General features: G+C 48.6%; 1 protein-coding gene across 1 annotated transcript; it reads left to right on the top strand.

The window, feature by feature from the left end:
- On the top strand, positions 1 to 23,596 carry Trim14 (tripartite motif containing 14). Its single transcript, XM_032904126.1, has 6 exons — positions 1 to 235; positions 2,412 to 2,507; positions 12,398 to 12,631; positions 14,300 to 14,462; positions 19,399 to 19,491; positions 21,649 to 23,596. The coding sequence occupies exons 1-6, from the start codon at positions 35 to 37 to the stop codon at positions 22,182 to 22,184; spliced, it is 1,323 nt and encodes a 440-aa protein (XP_032760017.1). The 5' UTR covers positions 1 to 34; the 3' UTR covers positions 22,185 to 23,596.
- The last annotated feature ends 2,908 nt before the right edge of the window (positions 23,597 to 26,504 follow it).

Below are 26,504 nucleotides of genomic sequence, written 5' to 3'. Positions count from 1 at the left end.
ACACTGCACAGAGGACAGCGGATGCTAATGAAAAATGGCGAGCGGGACTGCCGAGGTGCGGGCGCCCGTTCAGTCTGACTGGACGGGTGGCTGGCGCTGTCCGGAGCACAGCGAACGCCCGGCTGAGCTCTTCTGTCGTCGCTGCAGCCGTTGCGTGTGTGCGCTCTGCCCGGTTCTGGGAGCGCACCGCGGCCACCCGGTGGGCCTGGCCGAGGAGGAGGCTGCGCGCGTGCAGGTGGGAAGCCGCGAGGGCATGCACCGCAGGTCTGGGCGGGCGGAGATTGAGGACAGGAGTAACGGTCGAGGGACCGCCAGCCCAGGTCTTACCGCCAAATCCTGTTAGGACCGGGAAACTTAAGGGGGCCCTGAGGTCCCCTAGATAGTAGACGTAAGATCGGGAGACAGAACCACGTGGAAGTGCAAAGGTTGGTCAAACCATCAGCGAAGCTTCCAAAGATTGGCTTGGGGTACTGGGAGGCTCAAACTGGTATTCATGTCCTTTTACCGCTTCTGCTAGGGCAGCTCCCCAGCCAGAGCCGAGGGCGTAGGGGGCTGGGACGTTCACCTAATAGCACCACGGAGGATGAAGTAGGGAAATTGAGAGTTTAAAGCCAACCTGTGCTATGTAGAGACTATCTCAAAAGTCCAGATTGTAGAAAAAGAAAATTATGTATGTATTATGTGCTCCGTGAAGCCTGGTCTCTGGACCCTGGAATTCATAAAAGTCCGTTCTGAACTGGAACCTGTTGGCCTACATAATTTTGCAAAGTCTTCCTCTTCCTGCCTTGACTCCGGCTCCTCCCTCTATGCAAGCACACCACTGTCTCCTCCCCTTCCCGCCCCCAGCAGCTGCGCGTTAATTGCAGCCTTATCTTCTATAGATAATGAGAAGCAGGACCCCCAGCAGGCAGCTCTGCAGAACCTATCCGCATCTCTATATCTGAGGAAGGCAAGCTAGGCTGAACCTTCTAAATCCTCAGGGCTGATTTTATCATGTTTATCTCTTATCTCTGCCCCAACGCCTTCCTTTCTGCTCTTCCCTGACTTAACCACCCTTGACAAGTCTACAACTGCAAGCTGAATGGGACCTATGGGAGGACGGTCTGGCTAGTTCTGCCCCTGTTTCTAGAACCTCCCTTCCGTACTTGTGAAGTAACTGTTAATAATGATCCTCAAATGCTGCTCCTCGGAGATCCAATGCTATTTTCCAAAGATGTAGCTCAAATGTCTCCCTCTGTTGTCTCCCGATTCAATCTACCAATGCATCAACTTAGGCACCCTTCCTCAACCTATTGATGGAGCCGTTCCTTCATCAAACACACATTCAGCCCAATGCCTTGTACAGTGTGTGAGCCAAGTCATAAGTCAGATCCTCCCCGCATCTGAATGAGTTGCCTGACTGGTCAAAGGAAGAGTAATAGCATTGCTGTATACTAAATATCATACTAGGGAGCCCTTGGTAGTGGTCAGTGAGGGCCAGAAAAGAGAACTTGAGGCAGGAAGCCATGCAAGCCTTTCCCAGGGAGTCGCCATTGGATGGACATGGCTTTGAAGGGTAAATAGGATTTCATGGGGTTCCGAGACAGATATTCCTGTGGCTGGAGGCAGAGGGCCCAAGACAGAAAACTGGGGGTATCCTTGGGGCAGGTTGGGCAGCAGGTGGGTTAGGTGTCACAGTAGATGAGTATGTGGAAGTTACTGACCCCCTTCCCTACCCCCAGTTTCCTCTTTCAGTAAAGCCATCCACCACCACAGCAAATGCTTGTTGGATGCTAAAATGGCAAAGTGACCTGTACTGAGCATGTGCTGCTGGCCAGCCACTCTGATCTCATTTAATCCCCACAGCATCCCTGCTTGCCACGGAGGAATCAGATTGTGAGCACATGGCTATAGAGCAAGGACTACGACCTAACTTTGTCTAGAGCTCATATGCCTGCCAGCTTCCTTGGGGCCTCCAGCTCTTCCCCTGGAAATCGGCATGCCATAGTATTGCTTCTGGCGGATTCAAAGTCCAGATCCCCACCCGTTCTTATGAGTTAGACCCGGGTGCAAAGCGGAAGACCAGCTTTAGAGAAGGCTAAGGTGGAGGATGGCTACCCTTGGAGGGAAAAGATCCGAAACAGGTATTCAGAAAAATAGCTGCTTCTAAAAGCAGACATCCAGAAATAGGAGACAGGCATCCAGGCTGGAGGCATCCCCAACAAAGGCTTGAAGCTCAGAGAGCCAGAGTCTCTGCTCACCCTGCACCTCACCGCATGACTTTGGGCAAACTACTGACAGCCACAGCGGGTTAGTGAAGTGGCTTGGCAGGGGGGAGGTACCAACCCTGGAGTTCAATCCCTGGAGGAAAGAATGAGAGCTTGTAAGCTTGCAAGTAACCGGTTCCCTTTCTCTCCTGACCCTTATCACAGAAACTAATGCAGGAGTGTTTGGAGTGTTTGGCCACCAAGAAGAGACAACATGCTGACAACATAGCCCAACTGGAAGACACGGGGGAAAGGCTCAAGGCAAGTGGACACATCTGGTTTGTTTTTTTTTTTTCTCAACTCAGACGTCCACATATCCGCCAGGGTCTAGGCATCTCTAGTGTGGAGCCCCAGGAAAACAAGGTCTAGCCTCAAAACAAGCTGGTGGGGTTTGGAGCAACCTATGACTTAAAGGTCTTGAAAGGACACAAAATGATGAATTTCAGTGCAAGATCACAAAGGAAGCACGCATGCAGGTGAGTGGCCCTGAAGGTCTGTTTCGTGGGCTTTGTAGAGACTCAGCCTCTGCCCCATACCTCACTGGGCAGAGGTCCAGCTTCCTCACATCCACCAAAGCCAGGGGTCAGTCTTCCATGAGCAATGAGCAAAACCAGAGGACCTTGGCCCTCCATTCTCACACACCCCAAATTGCCTTAAGGAAAGCAAAACAGCTCACAGGGCAGGCAAGTGACTCTTAAGGTTCTTGGCCATGGGGCATAGAGTGTAAATGTAGTCCATAAATACACGCTTCCTTCAGCCTTACCCCTTCATACAGTGTTATTTCTTTTATTGTGTACTACAGATTGAACCCAGGGCCATGCACACATTTTTTCCCACTGGGCTACTTACATTTCCAGACCTCTCTTTACCTTATTTAAGAGTGAGGTGAAAATGTGAATTTTTTTGTTAAGATTGGAGTCTCTGCAAAGTCTCTTTTTAAAAAGGATTTTATTGGCATAGCCGAACTATACACGATGATGGGCTTCCTACAACATTTTCAGACATGTATAGAATGTATTTTGTTCATATTTACTCATTCCTCTCCCTTGTCTCCTCCCACCGATTCCCATCTAGCCATCCTCTGTGTATGTGGGTACCAATGAGTTCAACTGGGGTTACAAAGAGGAATATGGAGCTTAGGAAATATTTCTGTCTTGAGGCAGGGTCTTACTTACTCTGTCTCCGGTTGGCCTTGAACTCATGAACTTCCTGCCTTAGCTTCCTGAGTATTTGGGATTATAGGCCTTAGTTAAGGCCAGGATTGGTAGGTTGTTTGGATGGTTGGATGGTTGGTTGGTTGGATGGATGGTTGGTTGGTTGGTTGGTTGGTTGGGTGGTTGGTTTGTTGGTTAGTTGGATGGTTGGTTGGATGGTTGGTTGGATGGTTTGTTGGTTGGTTGGTTGGTTGGATAAGGTTGGTTGGTTGGATAAAGTTGGTTGGTTGGTTGGTTGGTTGGTTGGTTGGTTGGTTGGTTGGTTGGATGGTTGGTCAGTTGGTGGGTTGGTGGGTTGGTCGGTTGGTCAGTTGGTTGGTTGGTGGGTTGGTGGGTTGGTGGGTTGTTGGTTGATGGGTTGGTTGGTTGGTTGGTTGGTTGGTTGGTTGGTTGGTTGGTTGGTTGGATGGTTGGTTGGTTGGGTGGTTGGATAAGGTTAGTTGGTTGGTTGGTTGGATAAGGTTGGTTGGTTGGTTGGTTGGGTGGTTGGATGGTAGGGTGGTTGGTTGGTTGGTTGGATGGTTGGTTGGTTGGTTGGCTGGATGGGGTTGGTTGGTTGGTTGGTTGGATAAGGTTAGTGGTTGGTTGGTTGGATAAGGTTAGTTGGTTGGTTGGTTGGATAAGGTTGGTTGGTTGGTTGGTTGTTTGGTTGGTTGGATAAGGTTGGTTGTTTGGTTGGTTGGATAAGGTTGGTTGGTTGGTTGGTTGGATGGTTGGTTGGTTGGTTGGATGGTTGGTTGGTTGGTTGATGATTGATTCTGGATCTCCACTACATAGGCCAGGATTGGTAGGGGCCAACAAGATGGCTCGGCACTTTGCTGCCCAAGTCTGGCAACTGAGTTCAAGCCCCAGGCCCCACAGTAGTAGAAAACAGACTTCCAAAAATTGTCCTCTGACCTCCACATGCAGATGTCCTCATCCACAACACACACACACACACACACACACACACACACACACACACACACACACAATAATAATAATAATAATAATAATAATAATAATAATAATAATAAAAGTTTAAAGTTCTGGGCTCAAAACCATAAATCAGTTCAAAAGGACCCAGCAAATAATGGTAGAGAAGTGTCTCCCCAGGCTTCGTGCACGAGGGTCAAAGGGAAGAACGAAGCAAGCGTCAGCAACTCTTAAACATTTTACATTGAAACAATTCTAGATTCACGGGAAACCGCAAAGGTCCTGTGGAGAAATATCATGTTCCTTCACTTAATCAGCTAAAGATTACTTCGGTGACACCTAACTGTCCTTCAGTGCCAAGCACAGATTCTAACAGTGTTTATGTCAGCTCAGCACGTGAGTCTACAGGTACAGCAGTTTATGACTTATGTATATCTGTAAGCCATGTCTACACAGTTAGGATTAATATAGTCGATAACAGGTCTTGAAATGATTAATGTCCCTGCTCTGCTATTCCAAATTTGGGCGTGGAAGCTCACACCTACAATCCCTACACCCAGATACTAAAGCAGGAGGTTTGCTGCAAGTTTGAGGATAGCCTGACCTACATAATGTGTTGCAGGGCATCCTGGCCTTACAATGTGAGATGGTTCTGTCTCGGGCAGAAAGGGCCATAAAACAAAAACAAAAACAAACTAGGAATGTACTCACTTATAATTCCACAAAATGGGAGGCTGAGACCCAATGATTACAAGTTCAAGGCTAGCCTGAGTGACATTACTTCCAAATTTATGAACATGGAATGCCCCTTGGTTTATTTAGGCCCCTTTCTTTGATCAGTGTCTATTCTACACATCCAACACAGTATTCAAACTCTGCATGTTTCTAATCTATTTTTTTAACTTTATTTTAATTGTGTGTCTATCTGTCTGTCTGTCTGACTTTGTCTTTGTGTCTGCCACATGTGTTTGGGAGCCCACAAATGCCAGAATAGGGCACTAGATCAGTCAGAGCTGGGACTGCATGCATGTGGTTGTAATTACAGAGCTGCCCAATGTGGATGTGGGTGCATCCAAGTCCAGGACCTCTGCAAGAGCAGCTCTCTACCACTAACTCAAGCCCCGAAACTCTGGGCTTTTTGGTTTTTCTTTTTTTGTTTTTTTTTTCTTTAACATCAGATAGGGCACAGACCTTCTATTGAACACTGGCTGGTGTTATCTGTGGCAGAGAAAGCCACTGTGGACTTAGTGGCCTACCCGGGGAAAGTTTTCTTTGATGTAGTAATCAGAAATCAGGTTCAGATGTGGTCCAAAGTCTATTGTGCAAAAGTCAGTCACCCAGCCTGATTAAACACTCCTTTCCAGGGGACAGTTAAAGTCCTGGTTGTCAATCTCTAGGCTCCAAGGCTGTGTGCTTCCCTGCTGTGGCTCTTCAGAAGTCTGGGGTAGCCCTGCACTTGCCTGCAGCCCTAGATGCTCCCTCACACTAGTGCTGGACAGCAGTGACCCAGCAGCACTGCTCTCTCTGAATCTCCCATTGTCTTGTGCAGTGAAGTTTACCTGTTGTTTGGGGATAGGGCTTTACCAGCCTGTGTCTTCCAGGTTGGCCTGCATGTATGTGTGCATCCATGTGTTTGTGCAGGTGAGCGTGCATGTATGTGCATGTGATCATGGGGGCCAAAGGTCAGCTCCCAGTGTTTTCCTCAGTCACTCTCCTTGGTTTTTCAGACAGGCTCTCCCACTGAATGCAGAGCTCACAGGTCCAAGTATGGTGCCTGGCCTTCAAGCTGCAGGGCTCCAGGGATCTGCCTGTCTCTGCCTCCTCGGTACTGGGATCACAGGTGCAGTCCGCCATCCCCAGCTTTCTTTCTTTCTTTCTTTTTAAAAAAAAATCATCTTTATTTTATGTATGTGAGTGTTTTGCCTTCATGTACGTTTATGTACCACATGTGTGCACTGTCCGTGGAAGCCCTGGAAATGGAGCTACAGATTGTTGTGAGCCACCATGTTGGTGCTGGGAAGCAAACCCAGGTCCTTCATAAGAGCAGCATAAGAGTTCTTAACTGCTGAGCTGTCTCTCTAGCCCACTCCCAGCTTGTATGTTAGTTCTGGAGATCTGAACTTGTGCTTGAGCAGCAAGCATTTACTTCACTGTGCTGTCTCCCCAGCCAGCCCCATACTCTTTTATTTTTGTTTAAGCATTTTTTATTACATTTTATTTGAGAGAGATCGAGAGCAAGAGAGAGTATGTATGTATGTATGTATGTATGTATGTATGTATGTATGTATGTATCTATGAGTATGCATACTGCCGCAGGCCACATGTGGAGTTCAGAGAGCAACCCACAGGAGTTGGGTCTCTCCTACCGTGTAAATCTCAGGGATTCCATTCGTGTTGGCAGACTTGGCAGCAAGTACCTTTACCCACTGAACCACAACCAGCCCTTCTTAACCTTTTTGTTGTTTTGAGACAGGGTTTTTCTGTGTGCCCCAGAATGTCCTGGAACTAGTAGCTCTGTAGACCAGGCTGGCCTTGAACTCAGAGATCTGTCTGCCTCTGCTTCCTGGGACTAAAGGTGTGTGAACTGTATGCCAAGGTTCGGGTATTTCTCTGTGATCTAGACTGCTTTTGAAGTCAATATGTAGACCAGGCTTGAATTTATCATAATCCACCTGCCCCCGCTTTCTGACTGCTGGAATTGCAAGCGGTTCACCACAGTGAACTCTACACAGGTTGTTTCTAACCTTAATTCTTCTGTTTCATCCTCCCAAGTGCTCGGGAGTGCAGACATGTGCCACTATGTCATACTTTGATACTTTTATAAATGGTGGAGAAAAGTGAGAGGTACAGTGTGGTGTGTGTGGGTGTGTGGGTGCATGTGTGTGTGTGTGTGTGTGTGTGAGAGAGAGAGAGAGAGAGGTTGAGAGAGAGAGAGAGAGAGAATTGCGTGTTCGAAGACTACTTGCTGCCTGCTGGAGCAAACATGATGAGGATTTAGAATGTGCAGTGTCACAACTGAAAGACCCATAAGAGATGCATGTCTAAGCCAGACCAAAGGGTACTCCCTGCAGTCCAGGCTGAAGGAGAAGCTGAGACAGGAGGACAGCTTGAACCATGGAGTTCAAGGCCAGCCTAGGCAATGTAGTGAGACTCTATCTCAAAAAAATAAACAGGAAGCAAACGAACAACAACAAACAAACAAAAACCCAAAAAACCAAAAACAAACCACCCAAAAAACAAAGCAAACAAAAAGAATCTTTCAAGCCTACCTTTGTGTAGCTGACCCAATGCTTGGTGTAGGCCTGGGGATCCTCTGGTCGAGCGCTTGCCTAGTGTTCACAGACCCCTGGGTTCAGCATCCATAGGCCTCCATAGAAACAGCCAGGGTGGTGACAAACACCTATAATACCAGAACTAGGGAGGGAGAGGCAGGAGACTCAGAATCAAGGTATCCTCAGCCTCGAGTTCAAGGTGAGACTACTCTGCATGAGAGTCTGTCCTAAAAGGAAAGGGAAGATAGATGTGGGAAGAGAGGCCTGGAAGGGGAAATAGTTTATCATGGGTCTCATAGCAGGGGGGACCTGGGCCAGATGGGAAGATAGAAACTTCTGGGGTTTTAGCTGGAGGGAGAGAGCATGGTTAGTGCAAGGATGAGACAAAAGAGCCAGTCAGGGGTGCCTGCAGCCGGTATCAACCGGGTCCAGGGCCCCCTGAGTGGACTCTAAAGCTATAGCAGGCGGGTCTCGTGGGAGTCAGAGGGTGAGAGAAACTGGGGGAGCCACCTCTGGAACATTGTCCCGTGGGAGAAACACCCTGCAGCTCCCCTGCCCTCACCCTCTGCCTTCCCTCTAGTTTCTCCTCCTGGTGAAACCACAGAAGGGTAAGAGAGAGCTGGAAGAGCAGGAGGCACACTGTCGGAGGCTGGTGCCAGACCTGGTCACCAACAGGGGCTGGAATAACTCTGCTCGCTCGGCTCCTGGCTCGATCTATGCCTTTGTGACCCCTGAAAGCTACAGTGAGAGAACCAGAACGTGGGTCCGCGGATACGTGAGGTGGTGTACCCGACCTCCACGGCTCCTCTGCCTCCGAGGCTGGGCATGGCTGCCGTAACTAAAATGGTCTGAAAGGGTTTGGCGGGTTTATCTCAAACCCTATCTGCACCACCCACAAGAGCCTCCTCAGTGGAGTTATCCAGTCATGCCTAGTGTGCAGGAAGCAGCTTTCTGCCTTCTCCTCGAAGGCGCATCCTCCTCCCCTCCCCCTCCCATACAGGCCCAGAAGGTGGGGTCAAAGAGCAGGCAGCATCTGGTGCACTAAATCCCTCATCCTCCCTTCACCCAGCTTACTGGCTGGTCCTTAGGCACTTCCCTGCTGGGCACCACATGGGGCTACTCTACCACCAGCCCCACCCAACCCACACAGCTCCAAACTCAGTTCAGCGTGGGATCCAGTTTGACTTTGACTCCATGGGACCCAAAATGGCAGCCAACTTTCTTATTCTTCTGTTCATGTCTCTGCCTCTCCCTCCCCCTTCCCCTCCCCTCTCTCTCCCTCTCTTGTCTTTGTGACAGAGTGGACCTTCAGGATTACTTGGAACTCAGCTGGAAAGAACAATGAATGTTGGTTTCTCTCTGGGAACTGGTTCACTCTGTTGCTCCTAACCCTCGTTCATCACTCAAAGCTTTGGGGACCTGTTATCTCCCATCCGTGCACCAACCAGGCCCAAGGCGCCTGCTTTTTGAGATCACACGGGTCAGACCCATTCTGTGTGCTGTGGCTGTGGACAGGAACACACTTTCTTCCCTTCCTTTGGTCATTTGATAAAGATACACCAGCAGCCAGGTACACTCTGAGTCATGTTACAAATAAGGCCACCGGTGCTTGAGCTGGTCCCAGAACCTAACCACTGCTTAAAGCCTTCCGTAGGACACACACGGAGAGACTCACCTCCCACCTCTTGCCAAATGGAGGGTACATCTCAGTAGCTAAAGGCTGGCCTTAGTCCTTAGCTATTCACGACTCACTGTGCAGTGTGATTCAGGAAGGAGCTTCTCTAGGTTTTAGACTATTTTCTAGATGCTTTCTGCTTTTTTTTTCCCATTGTATAAGTAATCATGAGTTGTTGTTTTTTTAATTTTATGCCTTATTCAACACAACTGGGTGTTTTGTCTGCATGAGTGGCTGTGCACCATCTATATGCCTGGTGCCCATGGAGGCCAGAAGGGAGTGACAGGTCCCCTGGAACAGGAGTTTTGTGAGGCATCCTGAGGGTGATGGGAGTTGAACTTGGGTCTTCTGCTCTCTCCAGCTCTGACACCCTTTTATAGTGGCAAATCTAGACACGCAATGCTGACTCTTGAGGAGTCCTTTCTGGGGTATGAACCACACTCACAGTGTGTCCAAACATAATGGTCTCTACCAATTTCCAGAACTTGTTTTGTGATCTCAAATAGAAATTCTGCCTGGGTGCGGTGTGTCTGTAATCTCAGCATGTGGGAGGCGAAAGTGTTGTGGGGAATCCACCAAAGACGACTGCTCGGACATGGGTTTAAGCCAATAGAAATCTTTATTGGCCAGCCAGCAACTACACTGGGTGTTTGAGATCTCAGTGTAGCCTCCAGCCTTTCTTAGAGTGATCTTTTAGGCACAAAAACCATATCCTGAGTTGAACTGTTCTTCAGTTAACAAGAACAGTTAAGCCAGAAGCAGAACTAGAGAAGACAAAAAGCAAGGTTAATCCATTTACAGACTTTCCCAGAATTATGGATTAGACCTTCATTTTCATCTTTGATAGTTGGTACTGTCTATGTACTGAGTTGTAAAGCCTAAATGGTTCTTATATCATGGAGTCAGTTGTGCTAAGGTCAGGGGACCTATTTAAGTCTGGAGCCCTGTTACAATGGAAGGATAGCTATGAGTTCAAAGCCAACCTGGGATAGATATCAGGCTCCAAGCTAGGCAACGGAATATATCCTATTGCAAACAAACAACCCCACCTAGCAACAACAACTCCCAATCAAAAAAAAAAAAGAAAGAAAGAAAGGAACTGAAAACAGAGCTGGAGTGGCAGAGGACCTGAGATCTGGCCTTGGCACCTGTGGCTTCAGCTCCAGAGCTGATGATGCCTTTTTATCCTCACCTGTACTTGAAGAAATAAGTTTCATAGATGCAAGAAACAAAGCTGTAAGAACGAAGTTCTGTGAATACAGGAGCAAGGTCTTGGTGGTCAGAGTGACGAGGCTTAATGGAAACCAGCCAAAACAAAAACAACTGTTCTCGGAAAGACCCCCATCCCCACCCCTCCCTGTGGTGAACCCGAGACCCTGACCCTGCGCGACCACGCAGTTCACTCCCCCCCCCCAAGGGACGTGCCAACTTAGCCCTTTCCCAGTGATTCTCCAAGGCCAGGTGACTAATTGAGCCAAGAAGAGCCCCTTGAGCAGGCCAGCCAATACCTGACCAGATCTTTTGTCCTGTGTACCACCAATGAGAATGGGCCAGCTAACCCTGTTGCCGAAGTCTGCCCTCTGTAAGGAATAAAAGTTATGTGCTTTTTGGGTTCGGGGTTGCCTCTCCCTGCGTGGATGAGCAACCCCACGTACATGGATTAAAAAAACCTCATGCGGGGTTGGGGATTTGGCGTAGTGGGAGAGCGCTTGCCTAGAAAGCACAAGGCCCTGGGTTCGGTCCCCAGCTCTGGAAAAAAAAAAAAAAAAAAAAAAAAAAAAACCTCATGCTATTGCTGCGGTCACTTTGTCAATCTGTGCTCTGTGGGTTGCGCTCCTGAGGTGAGGCCACTATGGGGTCTTACAACATCCTCAAGGTTCATCCATGCCGTAACACGTATCAAAAAAGGAACCCACTGCATTCTTTAGTCACTGTGCATTTTGTGGTGCATACAATCGTATTACAACAAGACCTACATTCTTAGCAAACCTGAGTGTGCTATACTGAAGACGGAGCCCAACTACTGTACACGCATAAAACGCTTGCTCAGAGGCTCAGCACAGAGGTCTTTTCATGCGTTGTTTTCTGCATAGTCCCCAGAAGAGGAGGCAATGGTTGAGGTTCTTTGTGTCTCTCGGGGTGATTTTATACTCTACCTTAGATGCTGGGGAGCAAACCCGGGGCCTCCCGCATACCTGGCAAGTTTTCCACCACCGAGCTACACTGCGAGACCTTTTGCAACTTTGCAATACTTATTTTTAGACATTTTCCTATCCACTCCTCACTTTAAAGAATTCATTCCATTTTTTATTTTTAATTTTTCATACAGTATATTTAGATCAAATTCTTTCCTCTTCCCAAGGGTGGGATTTTTTGTTTGTTTGTTTGGTTTGGTTTGGTTTTGGTTTTTTTGTTTTGTTTTGTTTTGTTGTTGTTTTGGTTTGGTTTGGTTTGGTTTGGTTTTTTGGCTTGTCTGCTTTTGTTTCTAGACAAGAGCTGGTGAGACCCAGGCGGACCTTGAACTTCCTGTGCAGTTAATGACAGCTTTGACTTCCGATCTTCTTGCCTCCACCTTCTTACGGTGCGCTACCATATCCTGTGTGCCCAGGGCATGGCACATATTAGAAAAGCTCTCCACCACCACGAGGGTCCATGCCTTCAATCCCAGCACTCAGGAAGGAAGCTGATGTGGAGGAATTGGGAGTTAGAGGCCACCTGGGCTACCAAGAAAGACATTTTTAACCAAAGAAGAGGAGGAAGAAGAAGAGGGAAGAAGAAAGGAAGGAGGCAGGAAGTCTCTTTAGCTGGATGAGGTGCCCTACACCTTTAATCTTAGTACTTGGGAAGTTAGAAGCAGGTACTCTGTGAGTTCCGGTCTACAGAGTGAGTTCCAGGACAGCCAGGGCTACACAAAGAAACCCTGTCTCAAAACGGTTTGCAGTGCTTAGAGAAACTTTCTCTTTTACGAGTGGCCTCTTGCTTTGAAGGGCCACTTTGCTGGGCTCATTCTGTAGAGCTGTTTTCCATTCTAGACTTCCTGGTTGGAACAAACGTCTTTTTTTTCCCCCCTTTAAGGTTTCTGCAGACTCAAGTAAAGCCTGGCTAACACAGAAATTCACGGAACTCAGATTACTCCTTGATGAAGAGGAAGCACTGGCCAAAAGCTTCATTGATAAAAACACACAGCTCACCCTCCAGGTGTACCAGGAGCAAGCCGAGTCTTGCAGGAAGCAAATTGAGGTCATGAGTGACTTCTCTATCAGGGTGTGGGACATCAGCCAGGTGTCCAACCCTGTTCAGCTGCTGCAGGTATGGCTGGGCTCCCTTATCTCAAGCTACCACCCACTACTCCCCCTTACTCACACACTGTGGGCATGCCCAGAGATGTCCCTGGCCATTGGGTGGACTTTATTACCCCACACAGGTGGTCAGGAAGTACACACTGCTGGGATAATTAATGTCTAATAATTAATATCTCGAGTTATAAATAATCCAACAGCAGCCTTTCCCAGGGCCCCCCAAGCTGCAGGCACTTAGTGAATTGTCTTTTTTTTTTTTGTTCTTTTTTTCCGGATCTAGGGACCGAACCCAGGGCCTTGCGCTTCCTAGGCAAGTGCTCTACCACTGAGCTAAATCCCCAACCCCTTAGTGAATTGTCTTAATGTTCTGCTGCTGTGAAGAGACACTGTGATCATGGCAACATTCTTTTCGGAGACAGGATTTTCTCTTTCTTTCTTCCTTCCTTCCTTCCTCCCTTCCTTTCTTTCTTTTTTTCTTTCTTTCTTTCTTTCTCTCTTTCTTTCTTTCTTTCTTTCTTTCTTTCTTTCTTTCTTTCTTATAACCTTGGCTATCCTGGTAGTTCTGAGATCAGGCTGGCCTTGAACTCTCAGAGGTTTATTTGCCAGTGCCTCCCTAGTGCTGGGATTAAAGATGTGCACCACCACCACCCATCTTATAACAGAAAGTGTTTCATTGGGGTTTAGTCCCCACTGTCATAGCAGGAAGCATGGCAGCATGCAGGCAGACATGGTGCTAGAGAAGCAGCTGCCTGTGGCAGCTGGAAGAGAGTTTCTGAAACCCCAAAGCCCACCCCCGGCAAAATACCACACCTTTATTTTTAATTAAAGATTTATTTATTTATTATTTATTTATTTATTGTGAGTACACTATAGCTGTCTTCAGACACACCAGAAGAGAGCATTAGATGGTTGTGAGCCACCATGTGGCTGTTGGGATTTGAACTCAGGACCTCTGGAAGAACAATCAGTGCTCTTAACAGCTGAGCCATCTCTCCAGCCCAAGGCCACACCTTCTAATCCCTCTCAAGTAGTGCCACTTCCTGATGACTAAGCATTCAAGTATATGAGCTTATGGGGGCCATTCTTACTCAACTAACACATGAATCTTAGCTCAAATATTTACTAGAGATTCTGCAGTAAGGCTTCTAGCAGATGAGACTTGGGGCTAGGGGAAGGGGCACTCACTGGGCACGCTCTGGTAGACTCAGGACCTGTGACTGGCCAGGATTGGTGATGTGTGCCTGTCAACCCAGCATCTGGGAGGTGAAGGTAGGAGGATCAGAAGCTCAAGGTCAGCCTACGCTCCAGAAAACCCTGTCCCAGCAAAACAAAATAAAGCGGAATGGAATCCAGGTCCCCACATATTGAGATACATCCCCACTGCAGCAGACCCTCACTGTGGCCTGGACTTTAGTGCTATGGCCTGATCATTCCTCTTCACTGGGGCCCTCCTAGGCACCCTGTGGGAAGGGCAGAAAAAGGGAAGGAGAGAGAAATAAAGGGAAAGAAGCATGAGAGGAGGGGCACCAGCAGTCTTCACAGGGCTCTGCTCTGTGGCATAGTTCATTCAAACCAGGGTAGCCAGGCAGAGTGGGTCATGACCTTCTGGGGACACAATAGGGGCCAGATGCAGCTTGCAGTCCCTGGAGCCATTTTGACCCTGTGCCCGTTCACACAGGCATATATAGCCACCAAGGCAGAGATGGGACAGCAGATGAGCCCCTCGGAGCTGAGCCACCCTGTGCCCCTGTCTTTCGAGCCTGTCAAGAACTTCTTTAAGGAGTTTGTGGAAGCCATCAGGAACACGTTACAGACACCAATGGACACTCGCCTGAAGGAAAGTGAGTGGCCTAAGACCGACTCTGAGTCCTTGCTCCCTGTGTGGTGCACCTGACAAAAGCAACTTAAGGAAGTAGTCATTTTGGGTCGTGGTTGCAGCCTGTCCTGACGGGAATTCATGGCCTGATGGGTGCGTTAGGCCGCTGGCCTCACTGCATCTGCAGCCAGGAAGCAGGGGAAGATGGTTCTGGGGCTCAGCTCATGTTCACCTTTCTGTCCAGTCTGGGACCCCAGCCTATAGAATGGTAGCTCCTAGAGTAAGGATAAGTCATCTCAGTCTAGAAGCTCTCTTGAAGCTCCTCCGAGAGACTTGGATCCCAAGGTGGCAATACAAACCAGCAGACTCCACTAATGCCTTACCCAGAGAAACAGAGATAGCTGACTACTTAAGGCACACCTTTCTCACAGGATGTGCCCAGACTGGGCAGCTAGGAGCTCCTGGCTTAGTGCCCAACCCACCCCTATCCCCACCCCCAATACTTGAAAAAAAAAAAACGGAACCTGGGCCTCAAGCATAAAGCAAGCACTCTGTCCCTGAGGCACATCCCCGGTTCTCTGTATTTTGAGAGCTTCTCTGCAGGGTTGCTCAGGCTGGCCTTGACCTTCCTCGACCTACTGGACTCAGTCACCCGAGCAGATTACAGGTGTGTGCCACCACGCCCATTCCAACCCATCCTTAACAGCTGGTGCCACCTGTACCTCTCCCCCTCCCCCTCTCCCTCTCTCCAGGGCTGCTTACAGCAATACCTTGCCAGTTCTTACCCTCCTCCTCTGCCCAGGGCCAGTCCCACCATTCCTGCAGGTGGCTGACCCCAGGAGCCTTTTTTATTGACTGGCTCACTCCCCCACTCCCCACTCAACCTCAGCCTGAGCCTTCCGGGCCCTCCCCTGGTGACCTGCCTGGGGCTTTATGAGATGGACACAAGAGCCTCTCCTAGACCTCAGTAAACGCCTGGAGGGCAGTACCCATTTGGGGTCCAGTTCCGAAAGCTCCCACAAAGCCTGTGGCAAACCAGTCCTGGGGTGGGGGGGAGCACGCACAGGGGAGCACACTGCTGTGAAGTCACCCTGCCACCTTGTCCTGTGCACCTGGTTCCCTAGGCTCCGTTTCTGAGTCTGTATAATGGAGACTCTGCTCGGGAGGCTGCTGTCCAGGGTCAGGCACAACCGGCTTTATCTAAGTGTTCTCTGTTCGCATTGTTGGTGTGACGGTTGCTGTGATCCTCCAGAGGAACGTGCTCCAGGCACCGGGGAAAAGGGCCTGTAAGAGGGTTAGCACCCAGGAATGGGCACAGAGTCGAGGAGGGTGAAGAGAGCTGGGTGGGGGAGGGGTGGGGGACCAGGTGTGTCTATTGCTGTGACAAACACTTGAGCAAAGGCAGCCAGGGGACAGGATTTAGTTCACATTACATCTAACAGGCCATCACTTTGTGGGGAAGCGGGGACAAGGTAGGAACTCAAGGCAGGAACAGAAGCGAAGACCGAACCTGTTGTTGTAAAAATATACAAAATAAAAGAAGTAATGTTGTCTTTTACCCCACTAGGTCCACACCTCCGTGTCCCAAGATATCTGCTAGATATCTTGGCGGAAACACATCCCAGCCGCACACTTTCCTACACTCAAACCCTCACATAAAAGAACACACAACACAATAATCTTAGAATCAACTGATAAGATATAATTGCCCACTTAAACATAAAAAGCCCAGTACCATCCATCCCTTAGGAACATTAATAACAACCTGTAAATACACAGAGCAGAATCTTAACGTCACCTGCCATATTGTCCTGCCACGGCTTCTCCCTCTCTCTCTCCCTCCTGTCTCTCCCTTTCTGTTCTAGTCTCCTCCTCTTCCTTCAAACTTCTCTCCCGCCCATCCTTCCTTCTCCTCCAATGACAGGCCTCCTTCTGTCCTGTACCTGCCCCTCACGTGTACTTTACAAATTCAATGGGGAGAAGGTTCTGGTGAAGTCACCTGATTCCTGAGTTTGTGACTAGGCAGCTGTCCTTGGGGCAGTGGAATTAGCATCAAAATACAGATAACTCCAGGGCAAACCACAATACCTGCCCAGAGATAGCACCACCCACAGTGGGCTGTGTGCTCTGAAATAAATTTTTAATCAAGAAAATGTCTTCCATTGTCAGGCAATGGTTGCTCACACTTTCAATCCCAGCACTTGGTGTGGGGAGTAGGGCAGAGTCAGGTGGATCTCTTTAAGTTTGAGGTTAGCCTGGTCTACATGGCAAGTTACAGGACAGCCAGGGCTACACAGACCCTGTCTCAACCCCCTAACCCCCCTCAAAAAAAAAATAAAAATAAAAATAAAAAGCCAGGTGGTGGTAGAGCCTTTAATCCCAGCTTTCAGGGAACAGAGGCAGGAGGATCTCTGAGTTCAAGGCCAGCCTGGTCTACAGAGTGAGTTCAGGACAGACAGGACTACACAAAAAAGCCTTGTCTCAGAAAGAAAGAAAGAAAGAAAGAAAGAAAGAAAGAAAGAAAGAAAGAAAGAAAGAAAGAAAGAAAGAAAAAGGGAAGGAAGGAAGGAAGGGAAGGAAGGAAGGAAGGGAAGGGAAGGAAGGAAGGAAGGGAAGGGAAGGAAGAAAAGATAGGAAACAGAGACAAAGAAAAACAAATCAAAGAAAATGTCCCACAGTCCAATCGGATGGTGACTGGTGGTGAGGTTTTCTCAGACAAGGCTCTTCTTGTGACAGCCTGACAAGAAACTAACCAGGATAGGTCGGGTCAGGGCTTTGGGAATGAGCAAGTGGAAGGAAGTCTTGTAGAGTGGGGGAAGGGCCCTGTGAGAAGTTTGAGTCCGGGGTCCGTGCCCCCCCCCCCGCCAAGGCAGATCTCACACAGGTAAGGGCATGAATGACGCCAGCATTCTGGGGAGGGTGTGAGGCCTTTGCCAGGTCTACCTCATCCTCTCCCACAGGCCATGGTGACAAAGGAGGCCTCCTGGGCAAGATACAAGGCAGACAGGAGTCCCCAAGGAGGTGTTCCCTAAGGTGCCCTCTTGCTGGAACAACCTCTGCCCTTTGCTCTTTCCCAGGCCCGAACCTCTCTGCAGGCTTAGCTGGGCTGTGTAAGTGGTACCTTTTACTCTTTTGAATGCATTATTAGCATATATATAATAACAATAATATATTAGCATTATTAATTATTAGCATATATAATTATGCATTATACATAAAAATGGGTTTCATTAGTGACATTTCTATGCATTCACATAACATATTATAGGCATATTCTCTTGCATTACCCTCTCTTGCTTTTTAAGATTTTTTTTTAATTTTATATTTATGGGTGCTGGACTGAATGTGTGACTGTGCACCACGTGTACAGTGCGTGAGGAGGTCAAAAAAGGGCCTGGAACCCTCTGAAACAGACCAAGATATGGGTGCTGGGAATCGAACTCGGGTCCTCAGCCAGTGCTCTTAAAGGATCAGCCATCTCTGCAGTCCCCCATTACTCTCTCTTAACCCTCTCCCATTGCTAGTGATTCTCCTCCTCTGCCTAACTAGTTCTCCCTGCTGCTTTCACGTCTGTGAGTGTATGTGAGATATGAATGTGTGTGTGAATGTGTATGTGTGTGTGTCAGTCTGTGTGCATGTGTGTATGAATGTATATCTGTGTGTGTCTAAACATGTGAGTATGTGTGTCAGTGTGAGTGTGTCTGAGTGTATGTGTGGTGAGTGTGTGTGTGAGAATGTGTGAGTATGTGTGTGTGTGTGTGTGTGTGTGTGTGTGTGTGTGTGTGAATTTAGTAAGAGAACCTTACAGGAGCACGGGTAGAAGCTATTTGGAGGACTATAGGCATTTGCCAGTGGCTGTGCCACTGAATACACGGTCTCACTGTCCCCAACAACCATGGATGTGTGGGAGGAAGGGCTTACAAAGCCCCCTTCGCAGGTGGTTACAGTGCTACTGATAACTCCAGTCAGTTAGGCTTTCTTTCTTTTTTTAACATTACGCATGTATCTGTGTGTCTGTGTGTGGGTGTGTGTACACAAGTGCAGTGTCTATGGAGGGGAGAGGGGGGCATGTGCTTTCCTGGAGCTGGAGTTACAGCTGGTTGGGAACCACGTGCTATGGGTGCTGGGAACTGAGCTCAGACCCTCTGCGAGAACAAGAAACACGTTTAACAGCTGATCCACGGCTCCAGCCCTCCCCGCAACATACCTCTACACACACACACCCCCCACACACACACACACACACACACACCTACACACACACACACACCCCTACACACACACACCACACACCCTACACACACCCACACACACATACCCCTACACACATCCCTACACACACCCCTACACACCCCTACACACACACCCCTACACACACACACACCCCTACACACATCCCTACACACACACACCCCACACACACACCCACACACACACCCCTACACACACACACCCACACACACACCCCCACCCTCACCCACACACATACCCCTACACAGACACCTACACACACCCACACACACACACCCCACACACACACACACACCCCACACCCCACACACACACACACACACACACACACACACACACCACACACACACCCCACACACACACACACACACACACACACACACACACACACACACACACACTCTTTAGACTTTCCTCCAGGCTCAGCCCTGCTTTCAGGGAACACTGCCTCCTGCCCTCTAGTGCTGAGCTGAGGCTCACCCTGCTGCTGCCGTCAGTGAGTGGTTGTGCACCCACCACCCACCGCCGCCGCCACCGCCGCCGCCACCACCGCCCCTCTGACCCTCCACCCCAGAATTTGTATCTTCTAAATTCACATGTGACTCTTGGGAGAGATGTGCCAGGTTCCAGTTTTGCCTCACTTTGGTGTCTGTCTGTACTGCCTGCATGAGCTCCAGGCCCTCACATCTCACAATTCCCATTCCTTCCAGACATAAACTGCCAACTTTCAAGCTCCTCCAGCACCAAGCCAGGCGCCTTGTTGAAAACCAGCCCCTCGCCAGAGAGAGCCCTCTTCTTGAAATGTGAGACCCGGGAGTGGGAAAGGGAGGTTGGGTAGGAGCACAGGTGGACGAAGGACAGGAAATGAGCCCTCCAACTTCCTGTTAAGAGACTGTTTCCAAATAAGGTTTAAATATTTTTTGCTGGGTGTGGTTCCACACAGCCTTTTAGCCCTGGTGCTTAGAGGCTTAGGCAGGGAGATCTCAAGTTCTAGTCTACCCTTGGCTATATGGTAGAACCTTGTCTCGAAAACAAAATAAAACAAAATAAAAACCAACTTCTATTAGGCTTTTAAAAGCATACACATTCACATGAGAAAATTATTCATAATTGTTCTCCCATAGAAAGCTACTCTTATTTCCCTTTGTTCTGTTTTTGAGACAGAGCCTCCAGTAGCCCAGGCTAGTCTCAAATGTATTATATAGCCAAGGCTGGCCTTGAACTCCTGATCCTCCTGCCTTTCTCTCCCTAGTGCAGGGACTGCTGGTGAGTTCTATCATGCCCATCTTATCATTACAAACAACATGGTATCATTCTATACACACTGTTTTATAATCTGTTTTCATTTGCTGGGAAATTGTGAATCATCTCTATTTGATCCCCTAAAAAGTTACAGGAGCAGAGAGTGGGGGCGTGAAAGTGATAGAACAGTTACCTGGTGTGAGTGGGGCATATCTGGGTTTAATTCCTAGCGTCACAAGCGTGCATACACGCGCACAAGAGAGGGATAGAGAGAGAGGAGAGATAAAGAGAGGAAGACAAGGAAAGTTATATATGTAGTGCATGAATTGTGAAGAAAATCAAAAATTAAAATAAAAAAACCCAGCTATTTTACCCAAAGTTAACTTCAGTCAATGTTTCCACAGATTGCTCTTTCAGAGATTTAAAAATAGTGTTACCAGGCAGTGGTGGCACAAGTCTTTAATCCCAGCATTCAGGAGGCAGAGGCAGGCAGATCTCAGAGTTTTAAGTCAGATTGGTCTACAGGTAGCCCAAGTGAGTTTCAATCTTACTTGAGCGGTGCCTAGCTCAAGGCACCACTACTGTCCCATTTGTTAAATTAGTGAATGAGTGTATAACTATGCCTTATTTGCTGCATATCTTTAGGAGTAATTTCTCAAAGCAGTACCATTAAGCACACATTTTGAAAAAGAAACGTTTGGAAAATAAAATGCATTTGAAGAGAAGCACACCAAACAAAGGGGAAGTAAACGTTCCTTCTCCTCCTTCCAACCAACAAACTGAAAAGTTCTAGAAGCCTTCTTCATGTTCCCATATTTACTACACCAAAAGGATGGCAACTGTTTTAATTTCTAAGTCTTTAGCTTAGAAAAACCTCTAGCCTCAGAGACTGGAGAGATGGCCCTGTGGTTGAAGAGCATTTGCTGCTCTTATCCAAAAGGAGGCTCACAACTAGCTGTAACTCCGGCTGCAGGGAGCCTGGTGCCGCCTTCTGGCCACTGCTAGCACTGCACATTACACTGAGATGCGCATAAAGAACTACTCACGCCCATAAAATCATTTAAACACATACACAAACTAGTATCACCACTGAAATATGTTTGATATGATTCAAGCATGTTTCATGAATATGCCATTAAGTTTTAAAAAGTAGGTTGCCTAAAAGCATGCATGGCATGATACCAATATTGGGAGCAAGTATAAGCCTCAAAATTAAGGGATTAAAAAGGGCAGAGGACATGCAACCAAGTCCAAATAGTTTAAGATTTTCTATCTTTCTGTTTTTGAGACTGGGTCTCTTTATGTATCCCTGCCTGTCCTGCAACATTCTACTATGTAGAACTCAGGAAGTTGGTCTCCAACTCACGGAACCTCTGCCTCTGTCTCCTGACTGGTGGGATTAAAGGTGTACTCCACCTTCCTCGGCAGTAAGACTTTTCTTTTTTTAATTAGCAATAAATTCCACGATCCAAACTCAAGCCGCATAGAGCACGTAATAAACCTGTTTCCCTCTCACCCTACCCAACAGCATTTTGGTCCCTACCGAGCTTTTTGACTCGGGCTGGGACCAGCGAATGGAAGGTGAGCTGGGCCCTCTTCGGCCCCGCCCATAAACCTGCTTTTCCCCGCCCCTCTGCAGACGCATGCTCAGTCCGAGGTAGGAGGACCCATGTGGCTCCGCCCAAGTTTTCTGACCACTTCTCCCCACCCCTCTGCAGACGCGCGCACGCCAACGCTGGACCCGGACACGATGCACGCGCGCCTGCGCCTGTCGACGGACGGGCTCACTGTACGCTGCTCGCTGCTGGGCCGCCTGGGGCCGCGTCCCGCTTCGCGATTCGACTCGCTGCGTCAGGTGCTGGGCCGCGACGGCTTCGCAGCGGGACGCCACTACTGGGAGGTGGACGTGCAGGAGGCAGGCGTGGGCTGGTGGGTGGGCGCGGCCTACCCGTCGCTGCGGCGCCGCGGAACCTCCACGGCTGCTCGCCTAGGCTGCAACCGCGAGTCGTGGTGCGTGAAGCGTTACGACATGGAGTACTGGGCCTTCCACGACTGCCAGCGAAGCCGTCTGCGGCTCCGCCGCGACCCTCACCGGCTCGGCGTCTTCCTGGACTACGAGGCCGGCATTCTGGCCTTCTACGACGTGGCGGGTGGCATGAGCCACTTGCATACCTTCTATGCCGCCTTCCAGGAGCCGCTCTATCCAGCCCTGCGCCTCTGGGAGGGGTCTATCAGCATCCCCCGGTTACCCTAAGAGAGAATGTGCTTTCTTTCCTAGGCTAGTCTCCTGCTGTTCCCTGTGCCCTCCCCCTCCCCCCCACGATGTTTTTATAATGCAAGTTCCTGAAAGGGACACCCCGCTGCCTGTATCTAGGACACTATCGTGCAGCGCCTAGAACCTCCTGACACACAGTAGGCACGCAGTAAGTATCAGTGAATACTTACAGTGCCTTGCAGGAGGCAAGTAGTTCCTGAACTGTTTCCATTTGAGCCAGCTGCTCTCCAGCCACTTGAGCTTGTCCAGGTCACCTCCATCCAGAGCACCTGACAGGGTTCTGGTCTGGGTCTGCATCCTCACCCCTCTTCATCTTCTACACTAAAGCATCCTGAAACTTAGCCTGGCCTCTTGGGAACTAAAGGGAGGCTCTCAAAGAGCTACAAAAACAGCACTGGCAGCACTTTACCTTGGCCCTTTTAGTAGTCTTTCTGGCTTTTCTAGCCTGCCTTTGCTCATGTCAATCTTTTCAGACATGCTCGGGTCGGAAGCTAGTTTGCAGGTGCACCTTTGAACCATTGTGCTTCCCACCATAAATAGGAAAACCGGCTCTCTGCCTGTCTCGTCTCAGTCTTCAGGCTTATCTGCCCCAAGAAGTTCCCTCCGCACCCCACCCCCGAAAAAAAAAAAAAAAAACAAACAACCAGGCCTACAAATCCCTCCACCCCACCCCCTCAAAAACAAACAAACAAACAGGACCTGTCATTCCAGTTGCTTTCTAAGGACATCTGTGTACTTTCCTTTTAGACGCTGACTGAGTGATCATTAGGGTAATTTGACGGGACATAGTAGGTCCTTCATTCACAAGACCAGAGCTTTTCCCACACACCACTGCAGGAGGGGCCCAGCCAGGCACCTCTTACCAGGCATTGTAGTCATGCACTTCACACAGTTGATCCCTCAAAGGTGGGAAGCGATCCCATTGTACACACGGCAGAATTGGTACTCGTGAGTCAGAAGATTGCCCCAAGACAATAGAATCAGTGTTGCGGTCAGGATCTACACTGCCTAGTAAGCTGTGTTGTAGATGTGACAGCTCTTCTCCCTCTCAGTGTTACTTGCCTCAGTTTTCCCTGGGTCAAACCTGCTTTTAGATACACCTTCACTGGTCCCTGAAATGAGGTTGTATAACCTTTAGGATAGGGGATGGAATTGTTTGAGAGGATCTGATTTGGGTCTAAAACAGAAAGACTGATTCTGAGCTGGGGTTTGTGCTGGCTAGAAGGCTTAGCTTCCTGTCAGCTGTATGGCCTCAGACAACATTCGTTCTACTTGTGGCCCCCATCTGTAAAACATGGGTCGGTGATGCCAGGCTCAAACAAGCCAAAGCTAATGAAATTGCCTTAAAAACTATAACGTATCAGGCTAGGATTTGTTAGCATCTCCAATAGATTCTTTTTTTTTTTTTTTCCTTTTTTTTTTTTCGGAGCTGGGGACCGAACTCAGGGCCTTGCGGTTGCTAGGCAAGCGCTCTACCGCTGAGCCAAATCCCCAACCCCTCCAATAGATTCTTCCTACCTTGTCACAGTGCTGGACCGCAGATACTCAGCAGCTGGGTGGCAGCCAAGGGAGCTGCCTTAATATTCTCAGGGCAGTCTCCTTGTGATTCAAAGCATGTGTCTGAATGCTCTTGGTTTTGTAGAATTTACCTCAGAGGTACACGAATTATTTTCCCCTGTGGTGCTTGTGGTGCGTGGTCTACAACCAGTGACCTTACACATACTGAGCAAGGGCTCCAGCCCCAGCAGGTGTTTGCAAGAAAAAGGCTTAGTCAAGGCCAGTGAAGCAGAGGACATACATCTCTGTGATGACAGTTTTCTAATACATGCTTTGTTTAAATAAAATAGGAATGCTATCTCTTGTAACCATGTTCTTCATTGGAAGTCAAGTGCATAGTAGCATTTGGGCTTGGATAAAATCTTGTTCACCTGCCACCCCCTTCATAGCTTTCTTGAAATAGCTGGTCCTAAAGTGAACAGGTCCAGTGATGGGGGGCTCAGCACTTATGAAGATAACCAAGTTCTTCTGTGGAGCAGGGAGACCCTAAGTACCATGAGGATGTCAGAGGATAACTGGTGGAAGTCAGTTTTGTCCTTCCACGACGGGGTTGGAGGGTGCCCTAAGGATTTAACTTGGGTTGTCAGGATGGTGACACATCTACCTGCAGAGCCAACTCAGTGGCCTCAATTCTTCTGTGGAAGCAAACCCAACTCCCAGTGGTTTGCAGAAGAAAAAAGGGAAGCAAAAAAAAAGGGGGGGGGAGCACATTTGTATTCAGCCTTGGCACCACAGAAGCTTCCTGTAGTCTCTAGCTTCTAGAGAATCCAGGGGCACTCTTGTCTACAGTGTCATCTCTTCTGCCCATAATTCTCCTTTGTCAGTGACACTAGCCTGTGGTAACCCCATGCAGGTGGTGCAAGTGACAGACACATTCAGTGTTCTGAGGGACAGCTTGTCCCAGAAGGCAGAGTTTGATAGGAAGTGATTTTGAGTGCAGGGCCCTGGACAGAATCTATCATCTTCTGGTGAGAAATCTTCTAGGGGGAAGCAGAGTGGGAAGGCTGGTGAAATGGCTTAGCAGGTCAAGGCTTGCCGCCAAGCCTGGCAACCCAAATTCAATCCGATTGAATGCTCTGTCTGGCTTCTGTAGGCATCAGAAACACATGTGGTGCAGACATGTAGGCAAAACAACTATACACATAAAAGAAATGTAAAGAAAAAACTGAATGAATCTTTGGTTCATCACTCCCTAAGGAACTTGGAAAGCTCTGAGCCTTCCCCACATGCCACTTCTACCAAACCATCACTTCCCAGAAGCTGGACATTCCCCATGCCTGCACAACATCCATCCATCCATCCATCCATCCATCCATCCATCCATCCATCCATCCCTCCCTCCCTCCCTCCCTCCCTCCCTCCATCCCTCCGCTATTGCCCAATCTACAAGGTTCAACTAGCTGAAACTTCTCGGAGGCCAGGTCAGTGCCTCCCACCCTGTTTGCAGTAAAGGTCAGCTCAGTGAGTCCCGTCTGTGGAGATGTCGCATGCCCGCTGCATACAAGTGCTTAGGCATGTCTTCCAAACCTGAGTTTTCCTGTGAGTGGGCTGAGAATGTGCTTAGGTATCAGTCCAGCTACAAACCAGAATACCCATCACTCCCACCACCCCAGAAGTTATTCTAGCTTCCAAAAGAGGGAAGTTCTAATTCACAAACCGCTGGAGCTAATGACACTGAAATATACTTGAAATGACACTTGAATATACACTTCAAATAGGAGTGATACGGTAAATAAGATTAGATTGGGCCTGGAGAGGTGATAGTTGAATGTGGCTAAGGGTTCAAATTGCTCTTACAGAGGACCCAAGTTTGTGACCCAGCACCCATATCAGGCATCTCACAACTGCTTATAACTCCAGTTCCAGGGGATCTGACACCCATGCCCTGTGGAGACACACACACACACACACACACACACACACACACACACACACACACACACACACACCTTTTTTTAAAAAAGGCCTAATATGAACACAAAGATTAAGAACTTCAAAACGGGGCTAGAGAGATGGCTCAAAGATTAAAAGCACTGGATACTCTTTGAGAAGACCTGGATTAAGTTCCCAGTGCCCCCATGGCAGCTCACAACTGTAACTCCTGTCCCAGGGGATCCAGGACCCTCAGAGACATATATACAAACAAAACTCCAATGCACATAAAGTGATGTGTGTGTGTGTGCTGGGCACATGCCTTTAATCCTAGCATTCAAGAGGCAAGAAACAGGAAGACCTCTGAGTCTATAGAGTAAGTTCTAGGATAGCCAGGGCTACACAGAAAAACCCTGTCTCCAAAAAGAAAAACCTGCAAAGGGCTGAAGAGACGTCTCCGTGATTAAAAGCATTCTCTGCTCTTACAGAAAACTTGGGTTTGTAGAGGCTCATAACTAATTCCAGTCAGGATCGGATGCTCTCCTTTGACCTCCATTGGTACTGTGCATATACACACAGACACATAAAAACAAACCTTTAAAAAGAGAGAAGGGGCTAGAGATGGCTCAGTGGTTAAAAGCACTGACTGCTCTTCCAGAGGTCCTGAGCTCAACTCCCAGCAACCACATGGTGGCTCACAACCATCTGTAATGGGATCTGATGCCCTCTTCTGGTGTGTCTGAAGACAGCTACAGGGTACTTATATAAAATAATTCTTTAAAGGGAAGGGGCTTGAAAAGAGGGCTTGAGGTGGATCTCAACACCCAAGTAAAAAGCCAGAGTTGACAGTGCACTGTGGGCAGCCAGGGG

This window comes from Rattus rattus, chromosome 1 (genome assembly GCF_011064425.1).
Source record: "Rattus rattus isolate New Zealand chromosome 1, Rrattus_CSIRO_v1, whole genome shotgun sequence".
Lineage (NCBI taxonomy): Eukaryota > Metazoa > Chordata > Mammalia > Rodentia > Muridae > Rattus > Rattus rattus.
The sequence above is the reverse complement of the archived record's forward strand: the minus strand, read 5'-3'. Positions and strand labels throughout refer to the sequence as shown.